General features: G+C 40.1%; 2 protein-coding genes across 3 annotated transcripts in view; one reads left to right on the forward strand and one right to left on the reverse strand.

Annotated features, from left to right (window-relative positions):
• iffo2b (intermediate filament family orphan 2b) overlaps positions 1-6,859 on the forward strand; it is a 27,551-nt gene extending 20,692 nt beyond the window's left edge. The window contains exons 4-8 of one of the 2 annotated variants that reach the window (XM_035661251.1): positions 592-762; positions 1,450-1,598; positions 2,147-2,348; positions 2,493-2,591; positions 3,462-6,859. In XM_035661251.1, the coding sequence (XP_035517144.1) occupies positions 592-762; positions 1,450-1,598; positions 2,147-2,348; positions 2,493-2,591; positions 3,462-3,695 (855 nt within the window). In that variant the 3' untranslated portion in view covers positions 3,696-6,859. The remainder of the gene's footprint in view (positions 1-591; positions 763-1,449; positions 1,599-2,146; positions 2,349-2,492; positions 2,592-3,461) is intronic. The other variant, XM_035661252.1, reaches the window with a different exon arrangement.
• terf2ip (telomeric repeat binding factor 2, interacting protein) overlaps positions 5,431-12,248 on the reverse strand; it is an 8,963-nt gene continuing 2,145 nt past the window's right edge. Inside the window, exons 4-10 of the mRNA XM_035661253.1 lie at positions 11,144-11,379; positions 10,456-10,551; positions 9,691-10,339; positions 9,482-9,579; positions 8,646-8,867; positions 8,356-8,559; positions 5,431-8,177 (exon numbers count right to left, since the gene is read on the reverse strand). Of these exons, the coding sequence (XP_035517146.1) occupies positions 7,956-8,177; positions 8,356-8,559; positions 8,646-8,867; positions 9,482-9,579; positions 9,691-10,339; positions 10,456-10,551; positions 11,144-11,379 (1,727 nt within the window). The 3' untranslated portion in view covers positions 5,431-7,955. The remainder of the gene's footprint in view (positions 8,178-8,355; positions 8,560-8,645; positions 8,868-9,481; positions 9,580-9,690; positions 10,340-10,455; positions 10,552-11,143; positions 11,380-12,248) is intronic.

The raw sequence follows: 12,248 nt of genomic DNA on the forward strand, positions 1-12,248 counted from the left end.
AGTCAAGTCCCCCCACCCACCCACCCACCCAAGAACCAGACCATTAGTAAATGTATGTACAGCTGGACATCCATACAAAATATATCTCTATAAATACATTTATACAAATAAGTTCACACACAGAAAGAGAAGTAAACAGAAATAATAAAAAATAAATTAAGAAAGGAAAAAACAAACACATTAAATAATCATCATAAATAATAATAATGGCATTTTAAAGAGCTCTCAAAAATAAGTATATTTTACATAGACAATTGCATTAGAATGATCCAGTGCAATGTATCACATTTAGAGCTACAGCTAATTTCCTATGCACCGTCCTTAGAACATTTTAAAAGACATGAACAGTAAACATTTAGATGCCCCATATTTGACATCAACTAGTGTTTAAAAAAGTCCCTTTTAAAATTTAAAGGACAAACTGGTATGGAGATGATTTCGCCAACACTGACTTTCTTAAATCCTTATGACCAACTGAGCTGACGTAATATGACCATAAAACATCAGCCAGCTGTAAATCAAGTTAACGTACTGTACGTGTCACAGTGTGAGAAGGTCTAAGATCTAAAACAACTATCCTTACCCCTGCAGCAAATGTCCGATCTGGATACCAAGATTCAGGAGAAGGCCAGGCATGTGGACATGGACATCTGCAGGCGGATCGACATCACGGCCAAACTGTGCGATGTGGCTCAGCAACGCAACTCAGAGGACATGTCAAAGATGTTCAACGTCAGTCCAGCCAGGTCGCTCCCAGAGAGGGTGGGTATCCATCACTGTTTGTCAGAGGAGCTGACGGTAATCGCAGCAAAAATATGAATTCCTTTATGATAGAGTCAGCACTCTATAAATGAAATCAGAGCTGCCAGTGGCTGACTGTGTGTAGTTTCTTTTTCACCGTCTGATCATGCACTGAGTGACCCTTCTGGAGGTGCAGGAATGCGTGCCTGCGTGTTCGCCAGTACACACACACACAAACACATACATGTACAGAATACTTACAGTAGTGACTAACATATACATGTGCACACACACGCAGAAAAGTGGAATGCTGATGTGGTAACTCCTCACCGCACACAAGGTTATCACATTGCGCCGACAGTGCTGGCTAAAGCCCAAGTATAAATCCACTGGGAATCAAGCTGGTGGCTTCTCTTATGTTGTATGTTGTTATACAGAATGTACCTACTTTCAGTGGGTTTTCTTGTATTTACAGTATTTACAAAGCAGATTTCACACAATAAGTCAAGAAGCAGGCTTTGTGTGTATTGAGTGCTGATGAGATCAAAATCATCAAACAGCGGTAGTTTTCGTCAATACTACATATTTATTTCATAAGCTACGTGCAACAACAATTAAAATCATGTTTTGCCACAGGGTTCATCAGCTTCATCCTTGGACTGCTAAGCAACATTTGTGTTTATATCTTTGCGTGTGTGTGGTTTGCAGGGTGCCGGGGCCTGCTGCAGGAGAAAAGAGCGTAAAGCCGTGTCGGATGAGGAGAGCTCAGAGATGGATGCCGAGCCCAGCCCTTTAGAGGAGGAAACCCCAGGGTCGCTCAACATCACGGACGAAATGAAACGCATGCTCAACCAGCTGTAAGACACACTTCAGACACACACACGCACAGAATCAACTCCTCTCGGCTTTGAATAGAACTAAATATGCTCTGCAGTTACACCAGTACAGTACAGTACAGTTGTTTCCTGCAAGGTTGTTTGGATGGACAGAGTGCGTTCCTTCATCTCCCTCTAGTGTTCATATGGAGTGTTGCAATTGACATACAGTATGTTGATTCAGCAAAATTCGGCAGATATAAATAGTGACCCCATATAAATACATTAATTTGGTTTGTTAAAGTCACCGTAGTTATTTTTGGTTGCCTATTAATGGGGTTTACTCTCACAAAAATTGTCTATTTTGGAACACTCCTAAAATACATTTTTAGTTTTTGGCTGTCAGTATACTCGACTGTTCTTGTCTTCCATAAACTCTTTCCCTTTCCATCTTTGTGTCCCCTTCATAAGCGCATCTTCCTCTTTGCTTTTGACCTTTTCTGAATCTGGTCGTGGCCGTTATACTTGTCCTTCCTCTCCTCCCTCTCTTGTTTTGTGTTCCCTCTGTTCCCTGTCCTTGTCCTACACAGACATTGTTCAGATAACTCCTTTGTTGCCAGGCGCGAGACGTTCGAAATTGACGACGACTGTGACAGTCTGACGTGGGAGGAAAACGAGGAGACTCTGCTGCTGTGGGAGGACTTCACAAACTACAACATACCATGCACCATTGCCGCAACAGCCTGCACAAACTCCTGCCCCACTGATGGCAACGGTGAAGCCGCTGATCCAGTGAGTCCTGTCTACATTGATGGTCCTTTGCACAGTATATAGTTTTTAAACTCATGCAAGGCCGTGTGTAGATCATTGCTATGGGTGCTGTGTCAGACATTTACTCATGCATGATGAATGAGGCCTCTGTCTGTGCTCTCTAAGGACTCCCAGGATGGAAGTCTTGGCAGCCTCATTGATGAAACAGAGTCACTATTTAAGACCAGAGAGCAGGAGTACCAGGAGACCATCGGCCAGATCGAGGTAGACAGTCTGTGTGTGTGTGTTTTGGTGTGTGAAAAAAAGACTTGCAAGCACAATGGATTAAAGCGGATTAAAACATGAAACAAGAAACATTAGCCGGGTCCCAAATCCATACAACATATTGATTCTAAGCAGATTTTTAGTATGTAGTGTGCTCAAGTGACAAATAATGTATATTCAAAGCAGACAGTATGCATGTTAAATACAGTAGATTTTTTAGTGTGTTGTTGATGGACACTCTTCACCCACAATGCAATGCAAAAAAGGTAACAGAGGAACTACTCACTGCTGGGCAAAATGAAAATAAATTGTGTGTGGTTGTGAAACACCTCCATTTGTTTTCTACCATGAATTTAATTTGCAGTGACATCGTAAGTCACAGTTTGATTGACAAACAAAGTGGCACACTTTGTATCATTTCCAGTTAGTATAAATAATTAGTATAAAAGTATATTGATATTTTGGGGTGATTAACTAACTGCTAAAGTAGTATATTGTGATTATAGTATGTATTACATGCTGTATAAAATCTGTATGTAGAATGGATTTTGGATAAGGCTAGTACAGGAAATGCTCCATCTTTTATATTTTATTCTGGCCATTAAGTGTTCACTTGGACACTGTTCAGTTAGTCGCTGTTGGTTCAAAAATTCATTTATAATTATGGAATAGATTGTTTCATTAACATATAAAGTTTAAAATGGTAGACCATGTTAAAATTTGTATACCAATTCAACATTATTATATTATTTTGAGATATTAGCTGGGAGGATGTTTCATTAAAAAAACAACAACTAATAAAGCTAATTAACATTCCCTACCCACCTTTCTTACATCCTCCCTCTATTTAATCTGTTTACCTTCTTTTAGATGGAATTGGCCACGGCAAAGAGTGACATGAACCGACACCTGCATGAGTACATGGAGATGTGCAGCATGAAGAGGGGCCTGGACGTGCAGATGGAGACCTGCCGACGGATGATTAAAGGAGGCAGGAACTCTCCCTCTATCAGCTCCGTGGCCAGCAGCGACTCAGGGAACACAGACGAGATCCAGGACGAGATTTCGGACAAGGACGCAGAGGCTGAAGTGCCCGTTAGTTGATGGCCGCATAGCCGGGCTTTGTCCCATCTCCTCCTGAACGCCACTCATTCTCACAGGGGTTAAATGTGTATAGAGCTCCATCCTGCTAGAGAGGTGGAACAACCTTAATCTGGGCCTGTTTTACCTAAATAAAGTTCTGATAGTCGTGCTCACTGATGCACGCCCAGAACCGGTGCTTTTATACTATTTCTGTTGTTTAGAAAGTGGTGGTAGGGTGTCTTTGCTTCACAAAGAAAAAGGGTGCAAATAGTCCGAGCTGTGCTCTCTTCCTCACTGCTGCCTCGCTGGATCCTTGTCCAGAGCTTCACATCATTTCAGGGGAGCAGAAAAAAAATTTCTCAAATGTTTTAAACCGGCTGAGAAGTATTTTGTACAAATTCTTACCCTATTAATGTCCTTTTTTTCTAAAGGAATTGAAAATAGTACATATTGTGCTCCTCGACATAATAAAAAGTGGATCCATCTTTAAATATACTTTTTAATATTTCATTTCAATTTAAAAATGTCTGTGCCCTTCCATTGGACCATTATTTTGTTTTTGACATGATTTACGAGAGTCCAGGTGGGGTGTTTGCAATCCAAATTAAACAGCTTGGGGTTTAAGTGTCTTCTGCCAAGGAGACAAAACAAGGACTGGAGACGAATGGTGTTGGAGTCCTGGTGGTTTCTGAGGGAACTCTGCAGGGTTGCCAAAGTTGACAGAGGAAAGGAGCACAGCCTTTTGATGCATCAGTGCACTATTGACATTCTATGCAATTTAGCTGGCCTTATTTTTGGACTGGCTTTTCACCCTTCCTCGTTTCTCTTAAAACCAGTACAGTTAGCCTTTTAAGCAAAGCAGGTGTTTTCTATGTATGATTTTGAGAACTTTTTTTTTGTGTGTGTGTGTGAAATAATCTTAGTATGGGACATTTGTTTTCTCATGGACATCCAACAGTAAAAACTGGAACAGTGCCCCCTCAACAAGGGACTAATATCTTCATTCATTACTATAATCAACATTTGCCAGATGCTACTTGCTACTGAAACAGGCAGTGCATTGTTGTGATTCTGATGTATGCTGTTCTTGTCTTGTGCATTTTATGTTGTGCACATCAAGACATATCATTTTAAATGGCTAAAATCCAACAGTTCTTATAATAGAAATCAAATTACAGTCATCAAAGCCAAACAGTACCCTCCAACATCTTAAACAAAACCAAAGGACACATTTTGTAAAGGTTTCCTTTCACATAATCTTCATAAATTACTTTTTATTTTTATTTTGGAGACACGACTTCTTTGTTGATGTGTGGTTTCATTATGAGACTGTATCCTGTTGTTCTGCAGGGGACTCTGTTCCAGGCGGGTTGCACATCCTGCTTTGCCTCCTCTGAATGAGCTAAAAGTGTCAGACTGTACATAGAGGGCTGTCGGCATGTGATCATACACCCCAGAGGCCTTTTTGTTCATATTAGTCTTTTTTGCAACAAACTGAGATGTCTGACAATTTTCGCTTTTCAGTGCTCTCACTCACTGGATTAGCGTAGGAACCGACCGACGCATGGGGACAGAAGTGATCTTTTTATCACCTCTTTGTATTATAATGTATGTACGGTTTGCTGGATCAAAGATTAAGTGCTACTTCTATCTTGAAGTTTTACAAAAGCAGAATGTTAAAACACAGGCCTTTTGTTATTTCAGCATGTTTGTGTGGAGAAAAAGCTATGGGTCTTTTTTTTTTTTTATAACATTATTTTTTTTAACTAAATTGCTGCAATGCAGACTGTTTTTTTAATCAAAACAGTGTCTATCCTAATCATTAATTAATTGTATTTGTGGCAGAAAATGTATTTTTCACTGTTTTTTAATCATTCTACGTTAACCAAAAAGTGTGTTATTGTTGCCATATTCTGCTTTTTGTTGATTTCGCAGGACTATTAAAACTTGATCCAGACGTTTTGGTCACTTATTGACCAGATCAGCTCACCCATAATAAAAACTAATTGATCATATAAGACAAGAATGAGGAAGAGTCCTGCTCACAGAGAACCTCTCTATGTTTGAGTTGATGTAAAACCAGCCTGATAAGTAACAAAGAGCCATTCTTCTATTGGTACTGTACTTTGTATCGATGACATGAAATGCTTTATTTATTGATGGTACGGCTGTTAACATCCAGAATAGTTTGCTGTATTTCACTCCTCCTCGTTGAGATTGTAGCCCCCACATACCACTCAGACCATCACACTAACCAGCCAACCAAAGCAAAGTGTACAGTAAACATGACAAAGATGTAAATCAAGCTATGAATCCTACTAACTCTGGAAAGTCTCAGTGTTTATACACACCTACTGCAGATCTGTTAGTTTGCAGACATTTACCTGATCCCCCCCGCCCCCCCCCCCAAAATCAGCAATTCTATGAGACATTTAGTGTGTTATCTCCCTTTTCATCTCTTGAAGCAGGTCAAATTCCAACGACATCCAGTCGATAAAACTGTAGCAACCCTCCTTAATGAATGTAGCTTGATTGGAGGCTTCCTCTAAAGTCCTTACAAGTAAATGCTGAGCAAAAAAATAATAAAAATGTAGCTGTTTAAATCCAGGGATATATGGTGTGCCGTTACTTACTGGAGACCTTGGTATGTTTTGCTTTATTAAATGGGTTCTTACCTGACCAACTTACAGTATGTGACCTAGGTGTATGTAAATGAGGTCCTGGTTGATGTGAATGTTTCATACTAAAAAGGGTTTTATACGATTGGTTTTTATCAGTGTAGCACTGGGATTATACGGTTGTGTTAACTGTGGTGTCAACATACAGTTTTACATGTTCATCGGCATACCCGTTCAATGTAATTATTGCCTATGTTTAATTTCATAAACATGACGGGGAAATAAAAGGTGCAGCAATACTTATTTGGGTAAAATTTACAGAACTGTATTGGACAGTTTTTGTGTTTCATTTGCATTATCCTGTTGATTTCATTTTAAGTGGTTGATTCGTCTGCTTTAATTTAATTGCTTATCTCTCCTAGATTTGTGGGTTTATTTTGTTTAAACTATTGATACAGTGTATTCATGTGGGTCTGGGGCAGGCTGTTTCAAAACTGATGAATGTACTCAATTGATATTGGGGGTAAAATGAAATAAAATGGTGGATTGAATAAAAATCTAGGCTAATTCGCTTCCTTTTTTTTTTTAATACTTTCCACTCAATCTGTTCTAATTTAAAGAATAGGCTTCATGTGTTCAGAGAGTGAGTTTTGTGTTAATATAATATAATTTAATGCCCTTTTAATGCAGGTAGTTGTTTTGGCATTAGAGGTTGTGTCCAGAATGTGCACTGATGGATCTTAATGACTCAATATACAGTGGAAATAGCTCACATACACACATACTGTACATCTGACCTTTTTACTTTGGCATAGAAAAACCAGACAATGTGTTAGTATATGAAACATGCAAGAACTTTGCAGTAATATTTCTAAATCTTAGAGTAGAAGAGGCATATTATGCTACACTTAAAGCAGCAACACCTTTTGGTTAAAAGGAACTAAGTTAGCTCATTAATCATTAATCTCATTAATCCGCCACCACAACAGCTCTTCTTATTACAGATTTCATACAAGGCTAAAGTGTCATTTTCCTTTTAACCACTCAAATGCAATTTGTTCAAGTAAGTGGTGAAAATACATATAAAAAGGACATTTATTTCATAATGCACCTTTTAAAATGATGTTAAACTATTTACTATGCAATTTAAAACATTGGGTCAGTCATTCTGGAGAAAGATTGATTGTTGAGCCTAATTTGCACGTCATCAAATACAGATGCTGTGGTGCTTTTCTGGTAAATGGGAAACAAACAGGTTGCGTTCATGCTCGCAGGTATCTTGATCCAGAATGGACTCCCTCCTTTCATTAAAACAAACATAATGCACATAAAAAAACAAAGTGACACAGTATTTTCATGCTAAAACACATAAAAAGATTCTGTCCCAAAACAAAGGTATAGAGGATGGCACAAACAATAGCTTTTACTTTTTACTTTACTCAAAAAACCCTTAAACTGCTTTAATCCTCAAATGTTTCTGAATTCATCTCTTCAAAGTTAACCAGGGGTTGCGGCAATGAACCGACGCAGACAGAGACACTGCGATCAATATCAGCTAACTCGCTAATTTCACACCAGTTGATTTTTAGATGAGTATACGTGTGTACATGTCCAAATCTCCTGTTCTCCTCCTTTCTATCTGTAACTAATCTGTCTGTCATTTTCATCCCTCTATCTCGAGGAACACAATTCTTTTGGCCACCTCCTCCTCACTGAATTTCTCTTGCAGCTGCTGTCGGACCGCAGGATCGCCTGAGCGCAAAAGAACGTCATCAGACCGTTTCCAAAACGGTCCAGAAATGGAGAGGGGACCCAAAAGCAGATCCAGAGCTGCAGAGAAGTCTCCGCTGGTCTTCAACAGCGCTTTGGTCACACTGACTAAGTCCTACAACAGAAATAGTTAGGGTAGCTTAGAAATTATTAGAAATTATATAATATTCCCAAACAGCATATAACTAAGAATAAAGAGCGTATAACTGTAGCATATAAACCATCAGTGTCCTGATGCTCTTTATGATCAATAAGACTGCAATAAAAAGGTGCATCTACTGCTCGGCACTCACCTGGTTGGCTTGCTTCATCAGCTCTCTTACCAGCTGCTTGTCCTCTTCCAACTGGACTTGAGTCAGTGAAAAAGCAGCGTCTTTGTTCACTCTTGGCTGTAGGTTGACTATATTGTCACCAAAAATGGATTCAAAGTCTTCCTCCTGAGACTCATTGTCGAATATGAATAGGTGGGCTTTGGAGGTTGCTTTGACAGCCGATGGCTTGATGGCTGCCGGTATGGTGCAGGCTCAGCGCGCTGCCATGTACAACAACTGCCAGGCTCAGTGGCTGCAGGCTCAGTGGCTGCAGGCTCAGTGGCTGCAGGTACAGGGCAGCCTGTCTCCGGTAGGGACTTGCTACTGGAGGCCTGGTTCTCCTGCACGTTCTCTTGGAGGCCAGGTCCACGTTCAGGGTTGGACTGTGTGGACACAGCCGGGTCTGACGAGGGGACGGGGGGTTTTGTCGATGTGGGTTGCTTCGTTGCTGTTTCAGTTGGGTTTTGGAGGTCAGGAGTTTCATCCTCATCAGACTGAGAGACAGAAACATTTTAAGTTTAAATACTTAAAGAACAGGGGAAAATAATCACAGTCTTTGTGTTCATTTGAGCCGATTATTATATAAGTGATTAAGCAAGAGATGATAGTACCTAGAGCTGAGTGTTTTTGTGAGTATTGTAATTTGTTTATCGACAAATAAGCTGAAACCTAAAGACAATCAATTCATTCTTAAGTCCTTTTTCAAGCACAAATAACAACTGTCCCCAGTTCCAGCTCTTACACTTTATATAGGATTCATTGTTTTATAGACCAAACTATTTAAAGTAATAATCCTTATTTGAAGTCCGAATAGCAAATAAATAGGTTTAATGAGAAAAGTAATGAGCTGAAAACCATAATATCAACATAACCCTCAGGAATTCCAGGTTTATTCAGCTCAATCACATTCAGGAGTATTTACTCAAGAGTAAGTTACTTGCTGAATCTTTAATAAGCTGTAAATGAGCTACTTAACAAGTAAGACTAGTGTGGTGGAGGTGGGTTCTTCACTGTTGTTGGGTGGGCGGGTGTTTGCACTTTGCATTTTAATGTAACATTGCCTTGCTTGCTACAAATGTGCTATTCCAAAATCAGCGTTGTGTCTTACCTCATTTTCATCTTCAAACTCCTTTGTAGCCAGCTCTAGAATCCCCAACTTTCTCTTTTCTTTTTTCTTCTCCGCTTTCTGTGGCACTGAATCAGATTCTGCAAAAGAAAACATTTTACTCAAATATCTGTGGTGTAAAAGCTTGCAAAGATATTAAGCTGCTGTCTGTGCGCTTTGTGTCCCACACTGGTAGATGTGTATAACAAAACCTGCTTGTGTTGTTTCAGAGACCGTAGCTTGTCCACTCTCCTCCTGTTGACTCTCTGTCTCTGACACACTCTTTCCTCTGGCTCTCTTAGTAGGCGGCTGGTCGACTGTCGTGTCTTTTTGAAGAGCGGATTTAACAGCTTCTTTCGTTTTCCTCAAGGGCTGGGGAGATGACGACGATTGCTCAGCAGAACTTGATGCCGATCTGAGTTTTTTGCCGTACGGCTCAGGAGACTCGTCAAGCTGAAGCTGCCTGCGTGTTAATCGGCGCGGTGGTTGTTCCAGCCTGGGGGAGGACTCCTGTTTCTCTTTTGGCTTCTTCTGAGAAGAGGTGCTGGGCAGAGACTTGGGCTGAGCTGGCGGCGAGTCCACTGGCACGCTGTCTTTTTGAGGAGAGACTTTTGTTTGTGTTTCATCTGTTTCTGGTTCTGTGCTCTCAGCTGGAATAGGGGGAGCATCTGCCTGAGGGTCAAAACAAGGTCCCTCAGGTTGGGGGGAGTTAAATACTTCAGTCTCTACTTGTGCGCTTCCAGCTGGTTGTTTATCAGTCTGTGGGTTCATGTGTTGGACTTCTCCTTCCGGAGAGACAGATGTTTGACCTTCTACAGTTTCTGGTTGTGTGCTTTCAGCCGGTATAAACTGGTCATCTATCTGTGGAGACACAAAACAAATGATTAAATCACATACATTATGACTAAATAATAATAATAAAGTATATACAGTACATTACAGTTGTGTTCATTGTAGCAGTGAGTTCTGGTTAGTACCTGTGTTTGGTCTGATTCTGTTGAATGTTTCTGAGGAGAAGCAGCATCTTCTGCCCTGGAGGGTTTTTCAACATCTGTCTCTTGATTTTCTTCCACCTACAAGCAGACAGAGGAGAAACTTTAGTCTTTTGAAGTCTTTTGAAATCTGGCGCCGCCCAGTGGCAGTATAATAAAATACACTTGTGTCTTAAGCCTCTGCGACATCCACCATGGCTTTTGGTTATTTTTTTCAGCAGCTATTTCACAGTCTCATAACTTGTGGACAAAATATAATTTCATTATTGTTATTTTATGACAGTTTCATTCTTTACACAACTGCACCAAAGAGGAAAGGCTTTTGCAATGTTTAGGTAAAAGCTAAGAGCCCATAAATGATATATGATATGTCTTATATTTTGTTCACATCCATTTAAATACATGAGGGGGACATAGTATCAAAAACACCTTTCAGTATATTGCAGTACAATATACCAAAACTACTCAAAATTACCACAGTTAAATAAACACCTCTCTTGATACTGTGTCTGAATATGATAAACTTCACAAATGTTGGATTTATTTCCGAACTGCTGCACCTAATTGGACGTTAGACTGAGCAGTGGTACTGTTTTGAAAGCTGTGCCTATAAATTTTGAAAGAAACGTGTGATAAAGAGAAAATACCCGGCAACACCTTGCAGATAAATTACCTTGATCTCTCTCTCTGCTGCCTCGCTCTCTTCCTCTTTTGCTGTCACCTCCACAACCTCTGACTGTTTCTTAGCCAGTTGTATTCTGTAACGGTATTTCATCGACTGCCAGCTGTGACTGGTCACTCGCTGCTTCGCCATCTCTTGCCAGAGCCGGTTTCCCCCGATTTCTGTCTTGTGCTTGCTGACATAACTCAAAATGGCAGCGTCATCTTCAGTTGTGTAGGGAATCCTGCCTAATTACAAAGAAAGGAGATACACATCAGTAGCAACAAGAGTAACCAAAATAGATAGATACCGATAGATACGATACGATAGGACTAGATAGATAGAAAGATAGATGATAGATAGATTCTTTATCCCCGAAGGAAATTGGGTTGTCATCTAGCCAAGCCAGGGTACATTAAAATCCAATAGACATAAATCAACAAGAGAATAAAATACTTAGTATAAACTGCTGGTTTATTCTATTTGGCTTTTAAAAGTTAATAGAGAACCATAGGCGTCAACTAATGTGAGAGTTTTTTTTTTGAAAATGTGCATGACAAAGAGCATGTTAGGTCTTTCCATCCCATACCTCCTAAGAGTCCAGGGAGGCGCTCTTTGATATTATGGAGTCAGCAGACTGTCTCGGGACCCACTTCAGGATGTAACCTGTACCTCATACAAACCATCTGTTCATCCTTCTCAAAAACCAGTCGGAATGTACTCTGTGGGACACGTACCTGAGGACAAAAGAGGCAGCAGATAGCTCGATTAAGAAAAAACATACATATACATGGAAATGCCTTCAGCCATACCTCTGCTGTCTAAAGTCATTAATATAAAGCAACATGTTTCCAGTAACAAGCTATTAAAGTGTCCGGCAACCTTGAGTTTGTATTCTGTTCAACGTCGATGATACACGCCTAAGTGAGATTAACCATGTTTTTCACTTGATTAAGCCACCTCCTTATAGGTCACAGAATGCTGTTTCAATTGTCTGAATTGTAGGATTGTGATCTTCAACAAACATGCGCGCTATCTGCGCTTTCAGTGAGCCTCCTTAGAAGACTGGCCGTGCACAAACAACTACCCACTGTTACATTATGACAGTGTGGTGATG

Source organism: Morone saxatilis, unplaced genomic scaffold, assembly GCF_004916995.1.
Source record: "Morone saxatilis isolate NCDOM2014 unplaced genomic scaffold, NCSU_SB_2.0 Contig18, whole genome shotgun sequence".
NCBI classification, from domain to species: domain Eukaryota; kingdom Metazoa; phylum Chordata; class Actinopteri; family Moronidae; genus Morone; species Morone saxatilis.